The sequence below is a fragment of the Oncorhynchus tshawytscha genome, linkage group LG30 (assembly GCF_018296145.1).
Source record: "Oncorhynchus tshawytscha isolate Ot180627B linkage group LG30, Otsh_v2.0, whole genome shotgun sequence".
In the NCBI taxonomy this organism is placed as follows: domain Eukaryota; kingdom Metazoa; phylum Chordata; class Actinopteri; order Salmoniformes; family Salmonidae; genus Oncorhynchus; species Oncorhynchus tshawytscha.
Window position 1 is genome coordinate 22,760,487 of NC_056458.1, and position 21,143 is coordinate 22,781,629.

The 21,143-nt window shown below is 45.8% G+C and overlaps 1 protein-coding gene across 7 annotated transcripts in view; it reads right to left on the minus strand.

Annotated features, from left to right (window-relative positions):
• The window catches only part of LOC112228567 (nuclear receptor corepressor 1), a 112,878-nt gene that overhangs the window by 17,294 nt on the left and 74,441 nt on the right, over positions 1–21,143 (minus strand). For 3 of the 7 annotated variants that reach the window (XM_042309347.1, XM_042309346.1, XM_042309350.1), the window contains 19 exons: positions 18,045–18,125; positions 13,857–13,993; positions 13,472–13,562; positions 11,269–11,725; positions 10,719–10,965; positions 9,935–10,139; positions 9,019–9,180; positions 7,951–8,117; positions 6,777–6,894; positions 6,379–6,465; positions 5,522–5,580; positions 5,133–5,298; positions 4,937–5,071; positions 4,772–4,855; positions 4,253–4,509; positions 3,778–4,108; positions 3,275–3,499; positions 2,000–2,206; positions 1,365–1,514 (listed from right to left, as the gene is read on the minus strand). In XM_042309347.1, the coding sequence (XP_042165281.1) occupies positions 1,365–1,514; positions 2,000–2,206; positions 3,275–3,499; positions 3,778–4,108; positions 4,253–4,509; positions 4,772–4,855; positions 4,937–5,071; positions 5,133–5,298; positions 5,522–5,580; positions 6,379–6,465; positions 6,777–6,894; positions 7,951–8,117; positions 9,019–9,180; positions 9,935–10,139; positions 10,719–10,965; positions 11,269–11,725; positions 13,472–13,562; positions 13,857–13,993; positions 18,045–18,125 (3,366 nt within the window). The remainder of the gene's footprint in view (positions 1–1,364; positions 1,515–1,999; positions 2,207–3,274; positions 3,500–3,777; positions 4,109–4,252; positions 4,510–4,771; positions 4,856–4,936; positions 5,072–5,132; positions 5,299–5,521; positions 5,581–6,378; positions 6,466–6,776; positions 6,895–7,950; positions 8,118–9,018; positions 9,181–9,934; positions 10,140–10,718; positions 10,966–11,268; positions 11,726–13,471; positions 13,563–13,856; positions 13,994–18,044; positions 18,126–21,143) is intronic. The other 4 variants (XM_024393986.2, XM_042309348.1, XM_024393988.2 and 1 more) reach the window with 4 other exon arrangements.

Sequence of the window (21,143 nt, forward strand, 5' to 3'; positions counted from 1 at the left end):
CCATGTAAGAAAGCTAACGTTTCAGTTCCTTGCTCAGAACATGAGAACATATGAAAGCTGGTGGTTCCTTTTAACATGAGTGCTCAATATTCCCAGGTAAGAAGTTTTAGATTGTAGTTATTATAGGAATTATAGGAATATTTCCCTCTATACCATTGGTATTTCATTAACCTTTGACTATTGGATGTTCTTATAGGCACTTTAGTATTGCCAATGTAACAGTATAGCTTCCGTCCCTCTCCTCGCTCCTCCCTGGGCTCGAAACAGCAACACAATGACAACAGTCACCATCGAAGCAGCGTTACCCATGCAGAGCAAGGGAAACAACCACAGGCTCAGAGAGAGTGACGTTTGAAACGCTATTAGCGCACGCTAACTAGCTAGCCATTTCACTTCGGTTACACCAGCCTCATCTCGGGAGTTGATAGGCTTGAAGTCATAAACAGCGCAATGCTTGACGCACAATGAAGAGCTGCTGGCAAAACACATGAAAGTGCTGTTTGAATGAATGTTTACACGCCTGCTTTTTTTTATTTTACTTTTATTTAACTAGGCAAGTCAGTTAAAACCTGTTGCGACTCTAGGGGCAGTACTTTTATTATTGGGAAAAAAACGTTCCCGTTTCAAACGGGATATTTTGTCAGGACAAGATGCTAGAATATGCATATAATTGACAGCTTTGGATAGAAACTCTAACGTTTCCAAAACTGTAAAGATATTGTCTGTGAGTATAACAGAACTGATGTTGCAGGCGAAAGCCTGAGAAAAATCCAATCTGGAAGTGCCCCAGGTTTTGAAAGTGCTGCGTTCCAATGAGTCCCTATTGAGCAGTGAATGTGCCATCAACGAGCTTACGCTTTGATTACGCTCCCGGACCCGGGTTTGAGAGTCACAAGAAGTTAAGAACAAATTCTTATTTTCAATGACGGCCTAGGAACAGTGGGTTAACTGCCTGTTCAGGGGCAGAACGACAGATTTGTACCTTGTCAGCTCGGGGATTTGAATTTCCAACCTTCTGGTTACTAGTCCAACGCTCTAAAAATGTTATTAAAAAAAAAATTGGCGCCCAAAAATACCGTTTTCCGATTGTTATGAAAACTTGAAATCGGCCCTAATTAAATTGGCCATTTCGATTGATTGGTCGACCTCTAATCTCAAATTGAACTTTTAACAAAGCGCGTGTCTGATTTTGAGAAGAGAAGTTACTGAACTATGTGTTCATTTAGATCTGGTCCATAGAGGTGCGTAGAGGTTTGTTCAGATTCTCAGAACTCGGGAGTGTAGCAGGGCAGTGAGGTTAGGAGGAGGGTACAAAGGAACAAAAAGGGTGTCAGGTTGGGGTTGGGGCAGGATGGGGTCCTCACCTGGAGATATGGAGGCTTGGTTGAAAGGCCTAGGAGGGAAAGGGGGTTGAGCTCCAGGGATGTAGGTGATGCGGTCCAAAGTGGGAGTACCTGTTCCCCCAGGATGAGGCAACAGGATAGTTGGAGGCATCTGGGCTAGATCAATAATCCCTTTTACAGACAGAAGCAAAGGGCCAACAGTGAGCAACATGAACCAAATCCATAGGATCAATTTCAAGAGTTATGAATGAACACTGCGTACAGTAGCCTTGGTTTTACCGGTCACCTTACTCTGAACAGTGCTCAAAAATAATAATTTTATTTGTTTAAGGGCTGCTTTAAAAAAATATATGTTAAGGTGTGTGGAGTGATGGTCACCTTGTAACCACTGGACAAATGAAAATTGGAAGTTTGTCAATACCCAATTTATAAAATTAAGTATTAGCTGTAGTCAGCTGCAGCCCTAAAATATACATAAACAAATCAGCTATAGTAAATTAAATTAAATCAATATGAGGCCATTTGTGAGGGTCATTTGCTTCTGGGCGTCTGGAAAAAGGTAGCCACTAATTCACAAGCACAGTCTGCTTACTATCCCCCCACCTCCCTCCCATGAGAGAGGGACACACAGCCAGCCAGCCGCCAGAGTACAGTACCTCGCGCTCCGGGAGGGTAAGACAGAGCTATCGGTTGCTGTTCCCGTGGCGACAGGCCCCTGGCGACGTCGGGCCGTGGGATAACCTGCATCTGCTGGGAGGTGATATAATCATTGAGGATGGTCTGCCTCGTGTTCTCCATGGTGTACAGCTGGTAGGTGTTGTGGTAGCCCGTTGGGGACGGCTGCCTCGGGAACATGTACGCAGCTGCAGGGGGAAAGAGGAGGATAGATGAGGAGCAAACAGAGACCAATAATATGAATAATAGGCACGCTCCTTACTAGTGATGCACCGATATAACATCTAAAATAATCCTATTTTATAAGACAGTTCTTATTTGATTAATTGTGGTCGGACCCATCTATGTGAAGCAAGCCACAATAAGGATTAGCCTTCAAAATAAAAGTACCGCATAATTCTACTATTTGTATCATTTGCATCACTGTCAATGACATACTTTTATTTTGAAGGCAACCCGCAAATCCCACTATTGTGCCTAATCCTTATTGTGGCTAGCTTCAGAACACATGAGCTGGCTGGTGTTTGCAGACTTTATTTGTACAGCTTTGACAGTACTACTTTATATTTTTTGACACGCAAAGACCCAAACGGCATTCCATAGTATGTATGTCGTGAAGGTAATAGTAGTGACGCTATTCCTGTGTAACTCCGGTAGGGCAACATCTGAAAAATAGAGCACTTGGTTGTGTGTACCGGTGCTCAACCAGTCGGCGAAAGCCAACATCACCGACGACAGAGAACGGTTGATTGTCAAGGGCAATGAATTACATTTTCTTGGCTTTAATGGATTTCGCCTTTGAGTTGTCTCGCAGACATTTTCTTACTCTTTCAAATGACTGCTCGATCCACACAGCAGACATTGTGGGCTATGTTAGGAAAGCTGTGTTGCATGTGTAGCGCAACATTTTACGTGGCGTCATTATACCATGTACCAACGTTATATAGGTATGCACGGTAGCTTTGACATCGGTTTTTAACGTCGGCATTAAACTAGACATCGGGCCGTTACCGATGTTGGGTTTTTAGTAATATCGTCCGATTCCGATATTTTCACCGATATATCGTGCATCCCTACTGACGTCAACTGACTCAACCTGAGACTGGACATTCAGTGCCTATGAATGAGAGACGCCAAAGATAACCTTCATCAGTTTACCCAGAATCCTCCTATCATTCCAGGATTCAGGTCTATTACTGTGTCATTTAATGGAGGTTGGCTTAGGTTCATTGGAGTGGCTGTGTAGCATGTCCTACCTGGGTCCAGGACGGCCCTGTGGAAGAGGGCAGGGTCTAGGTGTGGAGGTAGGTGGAACCTGGGCTCTCCGGGGGCCATGGGGCGGTGGTGGGGGTCGAAGGGGCTGTGGGAGGCCATAGGGTGGTTGGGGTCACCCCCTGACACAGGAGACTTGGCTGGAACACTGTCCCTCTGAGTGGGGGTCATGGTACTCTTCCGGTCATGGGACGCAGGCTTCCCAGAGCCTGGATAGGGGAGAGATGATCACAATTACAAATGGGTTTCATCAATACAAAATCACAAAGTCGGTTTATATATAGTACTGTAAACATAACTAACTAATATAAAAATGTGTTCACTTTCAATGTCGGAAAATTGTAATGATGTAAAGACCCATAGCAACACATCATTGCTTGTGAACTGATTGCTGTACAGCGAAACTACATGGTGCAGTCAGATACAGCTGACAGGATACATCTGCATTGAAAGTGAAGACTAAGAGGGATGGTCAGACAAGACGTACCCTCCTGTCCTCGGCCCAGCATTGGTGAGCCTCTGGACATGGAGCTAGTGCTATAGTTGACCGGGGTCCTGCGGGCGTCGGCGTCTTGGTACATGCCCGGGCTGAGCTGGGACTTTCCTTGCTCCTGGTGGGTGGAACGCAGGACGGAGGTTGCCGAGTTGACCACAGAGGTGTGGCGCGCTCGCTGCTCCGCTGCCGCCTTGCTCTCCTCATACTTGGCCCGCTCCATGGCCTCCAGCGGGGGCATGGTGTGACCATGGGGCAGCCTACTGGGACTGGTGATCAGGGACTTGACGTTGTGCTTGATGGCCGACTGGCTCAGAGGATGGCCCTGGTAGAGAAAGGAGAGGAGGGATTAGAGTCTGCTGGTGACAACGGACAGACCGACACGATGCACTCAGTAAAATCAGGCTAATAAAAAACACTCTCACACGCCTACACACATAAATGTGTTCACTCTCTCTCAAACACACACCTGGGATATAGAGCCCTCCATGGAGGCTCGGATGTTGGCAGCCATGTCGGGGGTCTTGCGGGGGTCCTGTCCAGGCTGCTCCTGGCGGGGGATCTCGTGGATGGAGCGGCCCATCTCCTTAATGGTGTTCACCCCCTCGTAGGGCTTACCCTTACCTATCCCCCCCTCAAAGGAGCGGATGGGTGGACTCTCCCTCTTTATCTGCTTGCCGTACTTCATGCTCTCCTCATAGGCCTCTGCAGAGGTTCTGGGTGTACCTGGAGTGGGAAGAGAAAAACACAAAGCTGGAATCTGTACATGGTGAAAATGACAAGATATTACAACAACAAAGAAGTTCCTTCAAACAACAAACACATTTTCTTTCCCTTGGACATCATTGCACATGAGATTGAACAGCATTGTTCCTCTGTTTCATCAACAAAACAAAAACAATAACAAATGCGTTGGGGGGGAGTGAACAGTGGTGTCATTGCAGATTTCAGCTTTAATGTGGGTTACATTTACTGATAGCTTAATTACCTTGCATGATGGATCCAGTCATCATGGGCCTCTCCTTAGACTCCCCGTGGGGACTGTCTCTGGGCAGGGCTCGGCTGATCAACCCTGACAAACACATACACAGTCAGTCACTCTCACACAGTGGCCTGAAGGAAAGGAAGAAAAAAAAACACACACACGCCTTACCTTCGAAGGGGGCTCCCTCTCTCCCGGGGTGGCCTCTGGCGACCTCAATCATATCGTAGGAGCGTTTGAGCTCATGGCCTGTCCTGGGGCTACGCGTGGCCTCTCTTGGGTTTTTAATGGCTACGGAGACAGGAGCTGATTTACAGATATACAAAAGGATCAAGTCAGAGTGACCACTAACAGGCCTTAGCCTTACCGTCGTAGGAGAGGATGTGTCCACTCTTGCCTTCGTAGATGACGTGTCCCTTGGCCAGCTGTTCCCGAGCCTTCTCTGGGCTGCTCAGGTCCTCCGTGGGCAGCTTGGTGATGGTGCCCTTCAGCAGGTCAGCCGCAATGCTGGACCCGGACAGGGCTGGCGTGCCCTGGTCACACGGAAGAGAGTGAAAGGGAGAGAGAGAAATAGGTCCAGAGAGAAGGAGAAGATCAGAAACTATTTAATACATTTGACATTTCCAAGAATATTAGACTACTTCATAGAATATACACGGATTTACATAATCATAAACTAAATTGTTCTATAAGACATCCATAGACAGGGTGGTGCTTGGACACACATACTTAGCAATGTTAGTGACATTCTAATACCTGTGTGATTGATCCTCTGGCTGGGTTTCCCCTGCTGATACCCCCATCCATTGGGCCTCCTAGAAGGAAGACAACAGAGAGACAGGTTGGTATGCATGGATACATGAGGGCTGTACAGTTGGCATTTTATTCCTGCTCAGAATCACTCATGCTCAATTCCAATTTTCCCCTCATTCTCCCCAAAATGTGCACTTGTTGACTCCAAGGATGTAAAATATCATTGGTGTAAGAAATATGGTACACTCTGGCTACACTAATGTAATGCTTCTAAATCTTTGAAGGGGAGTGAACAAATGCACACTTCAGGGTGAAGTGTGGAGCAATGGCCTGAAGTACACACTACACCCCCATGTCACCTCAGAGGTCAGTTGTAGAAGAAGTTGTGAGGAGGACTGCTGGTGAGAGGAGATGCTCGTTGAACTTGGGCTTGTAAAGGCCCACTCCCCCCCTCTCCCTCCCTCCATCCCTAGCGTGCCACATTCTGTCAGGTCTGTGCAAACAGAGGGCTGGAGGGAGGTAGGGTGGAAGTCAGTGCCAGACTCCTTCATTTCATTCTTCTCTTTTCTCCCTCAGCCTGAGATAATGCTCTTTTTCTCTTAAATTTCTCGGAACTGGGTTCAAATAGTATTTGAAATATTTTGCCCCAGAAATGCAAATCCCAACAATCTGCCACTACAAGCAGGCAAACACTGAGTATTTGAACACAGGTGTGGTTTCTGAGTATTCACTGTTGGAATCTGCATCGTTTGGTGAGTGACACTCACACACTTTACCACGGTGAAAGGGGAAACACACCGAAGGATAGACAGGTTGACAAACAGATTGAAAGGTTGTGGGATGGACAGACAAACACGCACCTCTGACTACCCCCTCATACTGCGTGCGAGAGAGGAGTCCCTCAGACTGGCCACGCGGAGAACACTGCTCCTGCTTAATGTAGGACACTAGAGAGAGGGAGGGAGGTGGAGAGAATGAACAGGGGACAATTAGGGAAGGGAAGTGGGATATTTGGGACTGTCACATCAGGTCTGAATGCGATTAAACTTTACAACAACATGCCACCTCTCTCATGCAAATCTAATAGCAGTGAGAGGACAGGAGCTGATGATAGACAGCAGGGATATGTTCCAATATCCACACTAGCATACCACTTAGTAAGAAGACATGTATTGGGCATTTATTGTAAGTAGTATTATAGTTTAATCATTGGGAATGTGGGTAGGGTGTGTGTGTTGTCCAGACTGGCTTGTCATACCAGGCTTGGTGGGGTCCTGCTGCCTGGGCAGGCCCAGAGATATGGAGCCCACAGAACTCTTTGCCCCCTCTGGGCCACCGTAGACAGCATGAGACGGTAGGTACGTACCAGGAGTCCCCTGAAATGGCCGGAACAGACAGGTTAGAATCAGGTCAGGATTGCAAAATTCCAGTTGGTTAACCAAGATTTCTGAAAAACCCTGAAACTTGTCTGGAAATATACAGCAGGGAAATACAAGGAAGGTGCAGTGTACACAAATAAAGGTGGATCCAAGTGACATGTACCAAAGTTTCCCCTTTGGCATAATGGCTAGTAACCATTACTAAATACAGACTACAAGGGCAAATACAAGGGCAAATACCCTTATCGGTTTCTTAGTAAATCATTATCACACAGATACTGCTATATTATGACTGAATGATAAAGAGAGAATGGTGCCGAATAGAACATACCAAAAACTCCAGCTACAGTGCCGTTTCTAGGCACAAGGGCAGGGGTTGCCAAACTTTTTTGGCCTGTGATGTAAAAAAGTGATGTCATCAATAGCAAATGCCTACTTTTTTAAATTGGGGCTATGACATTCTATTACAAATCAGTCTGACAGTAGATTTGGCAGTATTTCGATCTGAAATAAGTATGGTTTCAAGTGACTGAAACGCATGTGGAAAGGCATTGGGGAGTTCAGAAGATCATCAGGCAATAATTTTGTATGATCTTCTGTGTAGAAAAGATCATCATCATTGATGATATTATTTTTCCCAGTCTGATTTAGTGCCTGCTCATGTCATCCAGTGATGGGGTCATGACATTTTGTAGCATAAACCATCAAATGATAGAGCCACATCAGTAGGAAGAAAACAGAAACCACTGTTTATTACAACCGCATCTAGTGGCTGCCGGAGGTTACTGACGTAACACTAGTTCTAAGACCCAAGCGCATTTAAAACGTATTTCAGAGTTTCTCGCATAACCCCATTTTGAAATCAGGCGACCCCACATTACGTCGCAACCCCTAGTTTGGGAAACGCTGCACAAGGGACATGAGCGCTTAGAGGCCCCACAACCGCTAAGGCACTCAAAATGCTAGAAACGGCCCTGTCCAGCTACACCTGTGTCGGTCTCTACCAGGGGGCTGGCTGGATCTGAGCCCTCCCCTGATGGATAGGGGTCTTACCTGGGAGATGGAGCCACCCTGGATAAAGGAGGGCTTGTCTGTGGGTTTGGAGGTTGGAATTAATGGAGGAGGAGATGGAATGTTGGCGGGTCGGCTGTGTCTGGAGAAAGTCACACGGACTCCATCAGGCAGGCTCTGGACCACCTGGTTGGGAGCTGGCTGGAGCACTGGGAGAGGAGAGAAAACAGTAAAAGTTAGAAAGTGACACACACACACACTCGATAATACGGTCACTTAGCGTATGGAAAGAGAAAACACACAAAAGAACATGTGGCAAGAATAGAGAATCCAGAGGCACTGAAAAGTATCTGCACGATTGCACCAAAAACACTTCAGGAATTTTTTTTCAATTGATGTCCAGTGTGGATAATTTTTTCTTTGGGTGCCATTCCTTCAATTTGCTACTAAATTCAGCTCAAATTGTTTCTCATTCTCAGCCAGTGAATTATTCATTAGTCTTGCCAACAGGCTCCACCCACATCCCATCTCCCATCTATGAGTGCATTATGATCAAACATTGATTTGCCCTAATGCTGCTCCCCCAGATGTTTAAGCCTGCCGCCACAGATTTCCCAGACTGCAGTGTTCTAACATGTTAGTGAGTCACAGTGACCGGGAGTGACCTGCCTTGAGGAAGCAACGCCTGCTCCTTTCCTACCTACCACACACCCGTCCTCCATGCCCCTGCACTACTAAATCAAAAATGGTATATTTGTCTGGGATAGTTCCTACAGAAGGCACAGATGTCAGCACCCTGGCAGCTCACACAGGAGATAAGAAAGCAAGGTACTCCATAATGAAATACTGATAAAGCCTTACTGCAGCCAGGCTGTGTGTATAATGTTAATTCATGATAGGGACAGATAGATGCTCAAGGACAGCTACACTACAGCTGAATCTACTCACAGAGACAATGGGGAAAGAGTATGGGGGTGGAGTGCGAAAAGAATAAGGCCACGAGCTTAAGCCAATGGAACAAGAGTTGGCTACGGCACAAACAGTATAGGGAGGCTAGGTGAATGGTAGAGAGGAGGTCAGATGGGGTAGGACAGAGCAGAGGGCGGTTACCTGGAGGCACGCTGTAGCGGGAGGCGTTGGGGTCATTGGGCTGAGGAGAGGCCTTGCACATGTCCCTGGGAGAGAGCCCGTAGGGAGAGCCTGGCCGACCAGACTGGGCCTCCTGCTCCAGAGCCATCTTCATATCATAAGGCATGTAGGGGAAGGGCTTACCTGGAGAACACAACACAGAACAGAGACACATGAATGAAAACACTACCACAACAAATTACACACACACACACACACACACACACACACACACACACACACACAAATAGACAAAGAATCATAAGATGAAACACAATTTAAGGAAATCCAGTTCTCTGAGGACACATGCTGTTGATTTTGAATATTCATTCCAAATCAACTAAAAATGATTGAGAAGCATCTTGACATGGATTTGCAGTTCACAAAAAAAAAGAAGGCTGCTGTAATGCACGAACACAAAGTTCAATTTTGCAGGCTTCTTCAAACATGGTATTGCGAGACTACCCGAAAACCTTTGTGGCTGAATGACTCTTCTGCCGTTCAAAATAGGACCCGCTTCTCTGTCTGTCTGGGAGGCACTGACTGTGTCCTGCTCTGACACAATCAAGTCACACGCCTTCAAAAGTCGACCGCAGAATCCCTCTCTTCCCCCAGAGGCATTTCAGGAAAAACAAGCCTTCCCCATCAGAGGCTTCATGGTGGCATCAGAGGTGAAATGGGGTCAGCTAACATCTTGTTCTGGCTCAGAAATACATTTTAGAGTGGCAGTCTGAACCTGCTCTCTCTCTCCTCTCATATTTCCTTTTTTGGCAGTGAACTACAGCGAACGTGTCAGAAAAATGCATTGGCTACAAATAGGCTGCTGTTGGTTGAGAGGCTCAGGTAGGTAGGGGCTCAGAGGGAGGATATCGGTGTGTTTGTATGTACTCTCTCTTACCCTCCCTGTCCACTATGGTGGGGCTGTGGTTGGTGAAGCCAGGGCAGTTGGTGGGTTGTCTGCTGCGCTCGGGGTCAGCCTGGTCCTGCCTCTGTTTCTCCTCGGCGTGGGCTGACTCGTGCACAGCCGTGATCTGGTGCTGGAACATGGCAAAACCGCTTAGGGGGGCTCCTATGGAAATTCCACCAGGACCAAAAGGAACCACCTACAGGAAGGGGGCGAGGAGAGATGCCCATGTGAGGAAGACTGGGGGGGACACAAGCTCTGTACAAGTGAAGCGAGCGGCTGATGCGTTGCCCACTAACACTGAAGTTTCTCGATCTACATTTGTAAGAGTACAGGAAAAGTAGATGTTGATTGGACTTCAGGGTCAGAATTAAACGCAAAGTACTAAGGCATGACTTTAAACCATCCCAGAGAAAAGATAATGGACATTATTGGATGACAAATGTAAAACAGCTAAACAGTTGTCAGATTTGATAGTGTTCGTGTTTTGCACGTAGTGCTTAAACAATCCAGTTTGTCTGATCTCAATCCATAAGAAATTAGGAGACAGAAGCACCATAGAAGAGGCCATTGGAGGGAAAGAAATTTACATCAGAAAACAATTTGACAGTGTCAGTACATTAGCATGATTGATTACACAAAAGATGGGCACAATTTGATTGATTTAAATCCATGCTGACACATTGCTCAACTGATTGAATGACAGAAGATTAATGATTGGTAACAAATTGATTGATTGACAGGTTGGTTGGAAAAATGCTGGGGATGATGGACTCACTTGACAGGGAGGTTGGTCTAAACAAGACATGCTTTCACCCTGCTGCCTGCCTCCGTGTGCCTGCCTCGCCGAATGGGCATATCTGATCATAGAAAAGTGTGGGTTGCTATAGTGACTGACCATGGGCGGGATGGCAGCGGCGCGCTGCTGGAGCTGCTGCATGTTGAGGTGGGCCTGCTTGGCCGTGGACATCAGCACTGAGCCAGGAGGGCTGAGCAACGAAGGCTTGTCCATACTAGAGAAAATCCTGAGGTCACAGGAGATAGGGGTAGACAGGAGAGGAACGGTGAGACACACTGTTCAGAAAGAGTTGCAGTAATGGTGAAAGGAGTTACAATAAAGGAGTCCTGTATGGAATGATTCAATTACCACTAATAATATCAACCATTTACCACCTTAATAATTAATCTAAGTACATTTTGCCCTCATCTGATCCCCTATACTGATAGTATCAACAGCTGAGTGATCATTAGCTTCACCCAAAGAGCTTTGTTTTTTAAGTCCAAATGTGTTTTTTAAGTCCATCCCTGTGATCATCATCCTGACCCACCTCTGTCTCTCGGGCTCAGCGTCTACATCTTCGTCGGCGCTGCAGGTGGCACTGGAGTCGTTGTCTGAGTGGTGCCCCTCCCTCTGCTTCTCTGGCTCCCCCTTCTCCTTAGCAGAGTCAGGCTCCACCTTCACCTGCACCTCCCCGGCCCCCCCAGGCTTCATGTCCACATCCTGGGGCTCGCTCTTGGGGTGCCCATGGCCCTCGTAGGCCACCCGTGCCCTCTCCCCATCCTCCTGAGAGCCAGGCTCTCTGGCCTCTCCCTCGGGGCTCTTCTCCAACTTGACCCTCAGCTCCCCGTAGGAGGGCTCCTGGACCCTTCCATTGCTAGCCTGGCCCTTGTTGGACCACTGGTTCTCTGACCCTCCAGCTCCGTCTCCCCTCAGGGAATCCCCTCCAGCCTTGGAGGGGTCCGACGGGGACGGGGCGCTCTCAGTGTCTGAGCTGTTATCTCCACCTTTATGGGCACACAGAACAGGAAAAGACATGGGTGAGACACACTTAAATCACTCTGTATGGCATACATAGTAAGTGACCCTGAGGAGAGGGACACCTATAATGATCCAAGCAGATAGAAATGTTATGGATAAAAATATGCAGTATAGATAAAAACACAGACCACATACAATGCAGAAATATTCTGCAAACCAATGATGCATGCAATGTTGCCTGTGTCTGGCACTATTGCCATGGAGAGAAGAAACCTGAACATTGAATCAAAAAAGCATGTGTCGATGCCAAGATAAATCTCTATCACAGGTCAAACTGAATCAAATCAAACACCAAAGAGTCTGTCCAAATAATGTGACCAAAACCAAATAATCTAAATGTGTCCCCTCTGACAGAAGCAGGGTTTAAGAACACTGAACACTCCCCTCCCAGCAGCATTACTGCCTTTGCTCAACCACGTGACACTCAATCAGCAGGCAGTTACACCAACCAACCAAGACCTTGAGGACAGTTTGAGTTTCCTTGGGAGTCAATGAGAGCTTCAAAAACAACACATAATATAGTGACCTTCTGTAGTCCAGACACAACTTTACAAATATCTGATTGTAGTTGGTTGTCATCAGGAGGGGCAGCAAGGCAGCAGGAGGGATAGAGAGAGACAGAGACTAGCAGGCTACAAGGGTACGGGGAAGCCTCTACTACCTCCCTCCTCCCAGTCAGGTGAGAGGCTCAACCCTAAACCAATTTGCTTCACCTCAGCCACTTTGCTTAACCACAACCAAAAGCTAGAGGGAGATGGGCTCCACGCCAAAAGAGAAAGAGAGATAAAGAAGGGGAGAAGAAAGAGGGAGAGAGAAAGAGATGGCCAAGAGCAACAGTCGGTGAGTGATCGGTTTGTGACAAACCCAAGGGAGACATTGAATTCATGAGGACATTTAGGGACAGGATGAAATGGAAAGGTACCAGACAATCTGGACTCACATGCATTAACCTATCCACATACATGGCAGAGCATTGCAGGGCAAGGGATTTAAATATTCAAAACAGGCCCTGTTACGACAACATTTTAGAACTTTAAGAGTGGAGAGAGAGAGAGCAAGACCGAGAGAGATAGAACACTACAAGTGGAGAGTGAGAGAGAGGGGGAGAGAAGAGACACAGAGAAGGAGAAAGAGACCGGGTGATGGGGAAAGAGCAGAGTTGGGGAGAGAGTGGGAGAGGGGTAGAGAGAAAGAAACCGGGGGAGGCCCGGTGGATCAAAAGAGTGGAGCAGCACTCCACGTTCCATGCAGTACGCTTTCTTCAAAGCCAAGGAACAGTTACATAACCCAGACCCAGCAGTCAGAATTAGTTCACATCTTTTATCTCTCGCTTTTCCCCCCTCCTTCTCCCTTTCTATTTGATCCCTTTTTTCTTTCTCATTAAAACTACAGACAGTATAGAGAAAATACCGGGGCTCCTTCGCCATAATTCAAATCAAATTCTCAGAAGACAGACAGTTCAAGAGGCTCTTTCTGAAGTGGACTCACTCTTTTAGACTTCGCTTCACTCTTCCATAGAGGCGTTTCTCTAAATCTTTCTCATTCACACACAACTACATCGTTTATTCACTCAAATCAAATGTAAGTAAATAATCATCAAAAACAATTCTTAACAATGGTTGTGTTTGTGTATTTGTGCTGTACAGACAGTGTAAGTGTGTCTGAATGCGAGGATATACAGATGGATGGTGTGCGACATCTCTCTGACTGACCATCACTATCCTCTGGGTTTTGGTCATCGTCAGCTGAAGCCATGCTCTCGCTCTGAGACGGGTCTCGATCTCCCCGTGCCCGCCGTGTGTCCTGAAGAAACACAGGTTATAGAACAAACATCAACTTCACTGCTCCTCTGATTATTACAGAAAATCGATTAAAGATAGTGACATACATTCAAGTTCTAACAGACGTTAAAGAAAAGAAAACTTTTCATATTGTACCTGAACAATGTTATTAAGCACTAAACTGAGAAAATTAACTGAAACTGGTAGGGACTGCCTGGATGATAAAGTATACTCTTTTATTGCCATTGTATTTACATTTTTCATGTGCCCATATGAACACAGCCCTGGTAATTAATTGTGTTGAGTGTTGCCGTACCTGCTTGTGCTGCTGGAGCAAGTTGTCCAGGTTGTGCCGTCTCTTGTAGTTGAAGTAGAAGTTCTTGCACTGAGCCTCACTCTTGGTGCCCACCATCTTGGCAATGGCTGGCCAGTTGCGCCCGTGCTCGACAAGCCCTGCCAGAGGAGAGAGAGGGAGACTGGGTTGGGATCTGAACCTAAAACAGGCCCAGATTAAGCATATTCATTGAATATTAACCTACTACAGATTGACACCATCTCACCTGGTAAAATCCTGCAGGCCAACAGCATTTATCTAATCCAACAATTAGCTTTAATGGAGTCTCAAACTGTTTACGACAGACTACGCTTACAGAGAGGTGCAGTGGACTGGAAGATCGACAGCCGATTACCTTTGACATTAGGGTCTCTCTCCAACCTCCCTCCCCCTTCATCCACTGCATTTCTGAGCTAAAGGACACTGACACTTTGACAAATCACCTCAGACTGGAGCCCAGAATAGGACAAAGGTCCCTTACAACGCCATCTGAACTAATAAAACAGAAGACGCCGGACAGAACATTTAGCGTCGGGTTTGAGTCACTTGTAATAGTCTTATGATTAGATATTTTTTTTGTAGTAGTAATCACTTCAAAATGATAATGGTGGTCCAGTTGCCCTATTTAGTGTTGGCCAGAAAACCACTGAAAACACCTACAGTATATAACATGGACATTATCCATTCTCCCCCCAAATTATCAAAGACACCAGCCACCAAAGTCAAACTATTCTCTTTGCTACCACAAGGCAATCGGTACCGATGCACCAAATCTGGAACCAACAGGACCCCGAAGAGCTTCTACCCACAAGCTATAAGGCTGCTAAAATGGTTAGTTAAATAGTTAACCAATAGCTACTCGGAATACCTGCAATGACCCTTTTTGCACTAATCTCTATTGACTCATCACATACGCTGCTGTTACTGTTTATCTATCCCGTTGCAATCGGAAAGTATTTAGACCCCTTGACTTTTTCAAAGGTGTTATATAACATTACAGCCTTATTCTAAAATGTAATCCATTGTTTTTCCCCTTCATTAATCTACACACAATACCCCATAATGACAAAGCAAAAACAGATTTTTGAATTATTTGCAAATTTAAGTATAAAATATCACATTTACATAAGTATTCAGATTCTTTATGCAGTACTTTGTTGAAGTACCTTCGGTAGCGATTACAGCCTCAAGTCTTCTTGTTATGACGCTACAAGCTTGGCACACCTTTATTTGGGAATTTTCTTCCATTCCTTTCTGCAGATCCTCTTAAGATCTTTCAGGTTAGATGGGGAGTGTCGCTGCACAGCTATTTTCAGGTCTCTCCAGAGATGTTAGATTGGGTTCAATTACGGGCTCTGGCTGGGCTACTCAAAGACATTCAGAGACATGTCCCAAAGCCACTCCTGTGTTGTCTTGGCTGTGTGCTTAGGGTTGTTGTCCTGTTGGAAGGTGAACCTTCGCCTCAGTCTGAGGTCCTGAGCTCTGGAGCAGATTTTCATCAAGGATCTCTGTACTTCTTCCGTTCATCTTTCCCTCGATCCTGACTAGACTCCCAGTCCCTGCCGCTGAAAAACATCCCCACAGCCTAATGCTGCCACCACACTTCACAATAGGGATGGTACCAGGTTTCCTCCAGACGTGACGCTTGGCATTCAGGCCAAAGAGTTCAATCTTGGTTTAATCAGACGAGAGAATCTTGTTTCTCATGGTCTGAGTCCTTTAGGTGCCTTTTGGCAAACTCCAAGCGGTCGATCATGTGCCTATTACTGAAGAGTGGCTTCTGTCTGGCCACTCTACCATAAAGGCCTGATTGGTGGAGTGCTGCAGAGATGGTTTTCCTTCTGGAAGGTTCTCCCATCTCCACAGAGGAATTCTACAGCTCTGTCAGAGTGACCATTGGGTTCCCTGACCAAGGACCTTCTCCCCTGACTGCACTGTTTGGCCGGGTAGCTAGCTCTAGGAAGAGTCTTGGTGGTTCCAAACTTCTTCCATTTAAGAATGATGGCGGCCACTGTGTTCTTGGGGACCTTCAATGCAGCAAACATTTAAAAATTTTAATTAACTCCAATCAAGTTGTAGAAACATTTCAAGGATGATCAATGGAAGCAGGATGCACTTGATCTCAATTTAGTCTCATAGCAAAGGATCTGAATACTTATGTATCCGTTTTTCATTATTAATACATTTGCAAAAATTTCTAAAAAGTGGGCAAAACATAAAAAGGCTGTTGTGAAACTACGCAGAACACTGTGCCAGCATCTAATGTACACTATTGTTAGGCAGCCCAATGAATGAAAGTGCACCTTTCAAACATGTCATCTTTTAAAAACTCCCCCTCTGTATTGTCTGGTCTGGAGGAGCTTCAGATTTAGGACCTTGGGTATCAGTGGCATCTCTGCTAGACCTCTAAATTAACAGCCCTAGTCACTGTATGATTACAGTGATTCACTTTTGGCTGTGAATGTATGACCAACCAAATGATACCAATGGCAAAACAGAATACTGTATCTGGCATCAGCATTCTGCAATACAGAAAAACACAGCAGAGGTAGTAACTCCCTGGGATATATAGTCTAGGTTTGTTGACTGAAGTCTATGTACGGAAAAATGTACATGGGTTGGGGGAGGCATGACCAAATCATTTCCAAATCCACAAACCCACCCTAGACAGCCTTAATTAATCCCCATTAATCCTTCTATTTACTCTCCTGTCCAATGTGCTTAGCCCCATTGGTCTCTCATGCTGCACTTCCACCTAAGACTTACCCCACACCAAAGTAATGCCAGTGTTTTCTATTAAAGTAAGCTCTAGTGTTATTGTTTCTCCATGTGACGCTAAAAATTGTGGGCGAGCAGAATCAACAACCTCTGCATTATCAAGACCGTTACTTTGTGAGAAGGTGCTAAAGTTCACAGTTAGCCATTATTATGGAAATGACTGCTGAAAAGTACCAGTGGCCTGGCATTGGCCCCAAGGAGGAGCAGGTCCGCCGGCACCATGGCCCAGTGAGACACGGGTGCTGGTACACGTAGATGGAAACAGAAAAGTCTGAGCCTTTTAGGTAAAACACCAGGATAAATTATGGAAACTCGACATATCTCGCCCTCTCCCTTTTTCTCCCATTGTCCACCAGAGTCTACACTGACAAATTTGGAGGAGTACTGGCCTGGCTGGAAGGTAACTATGGGTCGATGGGGTCAATCTCCCATGGACTGAGTGACGCAACTGGCGAAGGCAGAAACGTTGTTGTGTCCACTGTCAATAACTGCATGAAATGAAAGACTCACCTCTCAAAAGGAGTAGTTTTGGAGAGAAAAATGTTTTGGGGTAAAGTCCTATAAGATCCAGAGGCCTGGCAAAGTGTTTTTGTGAATAATAGATATGATCTTTAGAGGAAACTCAAACTGTCACGCTCTGTTACTTCATACTTTGGCCTAATAGATCAGTTTTGATCGGCACGCAGAACAGAGCCATTGCAGTTAGCTACTAGAAAAAGTATCCTCGCTCAAACCACTCGCCCTAAAAGCCAACCACCAGTTATGCACCCAGCCAGGCGAGTGTCAGAGTGATAGTTTATGTGGGAGCAAACTTGTATTTGTGAGAGGTATTGACATGTTGAATGCACTGAACTGTCTGTTTGAACTACTGGCACACAGCTCCGACACCCATGCATACCCCACAAGACATTCCACCAGAGGTCTCTTCACAAGCCCCAAGTCCAGAACAGACTATGGGAGGTGCACAGTACTACATAGAGACAGAAATACTTGGAACTCTATTCCACATCAAGCAACTCATGCAAGCAGTAGAATCAGTTTTAAACAGATAAAAATACACCTTATGGAACAGCGGGGACTGTGAAGAGACAAGCACAAACACATGCATAAGATAACATACAGACACACACGTACACATGGATTTTGTGTCGTAGATATGTGGTAGTAGAGTAGTGGCCTGAGGGCACACACTTAATGTGTTGCGAATATATTGTAATGTTTTTAAAATTGTATAACTGCCTTAATTTTGCAGAACCCCAGGAAGAGTAGCTGCTGCCTTGGCAGGAAGTAATGGGGATCAATAATAAATACAAATTTTGAGTAGAGAGATCAAACTAGAAAGAGAGAGGGGTGAGAGAAACAGTAGATAGAGAAATAAAACAAAAACACTACCTTTTTTGGCAACCTCCATCTCCTCCTCGGTCCAGCGAGAAGTCTCTCCGGTTTCACCGTTCCCAGCAGCAGCTCCTCCTGCTTAAGTCACAGAGAGAGAACAGAAACCTTCATAATCAGCCCACAGAGAGAGAAAGTACAGTACCAAGCTCGTTCCGCTTCTCAGCCGTCTTGCTTCTCATGGCTGCTAATCTAATAATCAGTTTACATTCTGTGGCTCGCTGCCGAGACCTACCCCTCACGCTCTCTCTTACACTCCCTTTCTCTCGTGCTCTCTCATGCTCCCTCCTATTTCCCTTCGCTCTCTCTCTCCCTCCCAACCCCCTCCTCCCTCTCCCCCCCCAAGGGGAGGGTCCGTGTCACCTGATCTGGCTCTAAACAGCGGAGTAGAGACGGGCCTCCCAACATCCCCCTCTTTGGGAAACGGCCTTGGACAGAGACAAAACAGACAGAGAGAACAGCCAACAGATTTACCACTCATCTCGCTGCTACACTGCAACAACCATTAACCCCACACACACACACACACACACACACACACACACACACACACACACAGGTGCTGATGGAGGCTGGGGCTGAGAGAGAGTGAACCCTGGCCCACCCTATTCCACTGGACCCATAGAGATTGTGTAAACATTTGGACCAATATAGCTGCAGTACGAACCCGACATTTACACAAAACATTTTTACTAAGGAGATACATTCTTACGGTTTAAACGGCTCCTAGCGAACGGTCTACGGCCACACAGACTTAAATCTACTCAAATGTTTACTGAATCACTGCTCCTGTCCCGTTCAATATGTTCGCCTAATCTTACTGCCATTCCCTCATGACCCCATCATGGCTTTCAAGGTCCAGGGAGGTGGGCAGGTCATTAATCTCAGCTGGCTCTTTGAAGAGATAGGGGGCCATTTTGGACTGACCCTATACAATGGACTGCTTTTGACCTGGCCCATAGGACTGGTGAAACTCTGAATGAGATCAAACTGGGTTTTAAAACACAAACACTAGGCTTGGGCAGTATACAGTACAGTGCTGCTTGAAAGTATGTGAACCCCTTGAGCAATTACAGATTTGTTTTTACCATGAAATCTTGATTTAATCAGAACCAGTCTTTGTGATCTGACATTACAGGTTTATATTTACCAATACCACATGCTGGTGTAGAGGAAATCATGCATGTAGAAGAATAACAAAATTAAAAGGAATTAGTGCAGGTGCAAAAATAAGTGAACCCCAAGTTGCATTGGTTAAATCAAGTAGGTAAGTAAAATCAGGTGGGTAAATAATTGGGTACCAAATGAACCAATCAAAGGAGAGATCGTTAGGAATGAGTTTGGGCAGGACTCTGATAAATACAGATCAGAAACCTGGTCAGTTTGGTGTTACCCATCCAGGTGAATACAAACCACACCATGCAGAGAGGATAGGAGATCTCAGAGGACATCAGGACGAGGGTACTGAGAGCACATCAGTCTGGGGAAGGCTATAAAATAATTTACAAATGGAGAGCATATAACATGACAGCAACTCAGCCTAGAAGTGGACACCTTCCAAAAATATCCCCAAGAGCCAAAAGAAAATAAATAAAATCAGGCAAACCCAAACATAACATCTAGAGATTTGCAGGCCTCTCTTGATGCAGCTAATCCAAGTTTACAATTTTAAAAGGCTAATTGGTCATTAGAAACCCTTTTGCAATTATGTTAGCACAGCTGAAAACTGTTGTTCTGATTAAAGAAGCAATAAAACGGTCCTTCTTTAGTGTAGTTGAGTATCTGGAGCGTCAGCATTTGTGGGTTCGATTACAGGCTCAAAATGTCCAGAAACAAAAGACCTTCTGAAACTCAGTCTATTCTTGTTCTGGGAAATAAAGAATAGTCCATGCGAGAAAATGCCAAAAAACTGAAGATCTCGTACTACTCCCTTCACAGAACAGCGCAAACTGGCTCTAACCAGAATAGAAAGAGTGGGAGGCCCCGGTGCACAACTGAGAAAGAGGACAAGTACATTAGTGTCTAGTTTGAGAAACAGACGCCTCACAAGTCCTCAACTGGGAGCGTCATTAAATAGTACCCGCAAAACACCAGTCTCAACATCAACAGTGGTGCAAGGTCAACAACTTCGCCCTCAACGTGGTCAAGTCAAAAGGAGATGATTGTGGACTACAGGAAAAGAAGGACCGAGTACGCCCTCATTCTCATCGACGGGGCTGGAGTGGAGCAGATTGAGAGCTTCAAGTTCCTTGGTGTCCAATTCACCAACAAACTAACATGGTCCAAGCACACCAAGACAGTCATGAAGAGGACACGACAAAATCTATTCCCCCTCAGGAGACTGAAAACATTTGGTATGGGTCCTCAGATCCTCAAAAAGTTCTACAGCTGCACCATCGAAGAGCATCCTGACGGGTTGCATCATTGCCTGGTATGGCAACTGCTCGGACTCCGAACGCAAGGCACTACAGAGGGTAGTGCGCACGGCCCAGTACATCACTGGGGCCAAGCTTCCTGACATCCAGGACCTCTATACCAGACGGTGTCAGAGGAAGGCCCTAAAAATTGTCAAAGACTCCAGCCACCCTAGTCATAGAGTGTTCTCTCTGCTACCGCAAGGCAAGTGTTACCGGAGCACCGAGTCTAGGTCCAAGAGGCTTCTAAACAACTTCAACCCCCAAGCCATAAGACTCCTGAACAGCTAATCAAATGGCTACCCAGACTATTTACATTGCTGCCCCCCCCCACACCACACACACGATGCTGCTACTCTGTTATTATCTATGCATAGCCACTTTAATAACTCCACCTACATGTACATAATTACCTCGACACCGGTGCCCCCGCTCATTGACTCTGTACCGGTACCCCCTGTATATAGCCCCGCTATTGTTATTTACTGCTGCTCTTTAATTATTTGATATTCTTATCTTACTTATTTTTAAAGGTATTTTCTTAAATGCTTTGTTGGTTAAGGGATTTTTCCTTCATCTTGTTCAACTATTACCATTCACCTGCAAAAAAGATTGCTCGCATGTGCAAGTGCCTTTTGAATTTTTGTTAAGGGCTCGTCTACTACACCTGTTGTATTTGGCGCAT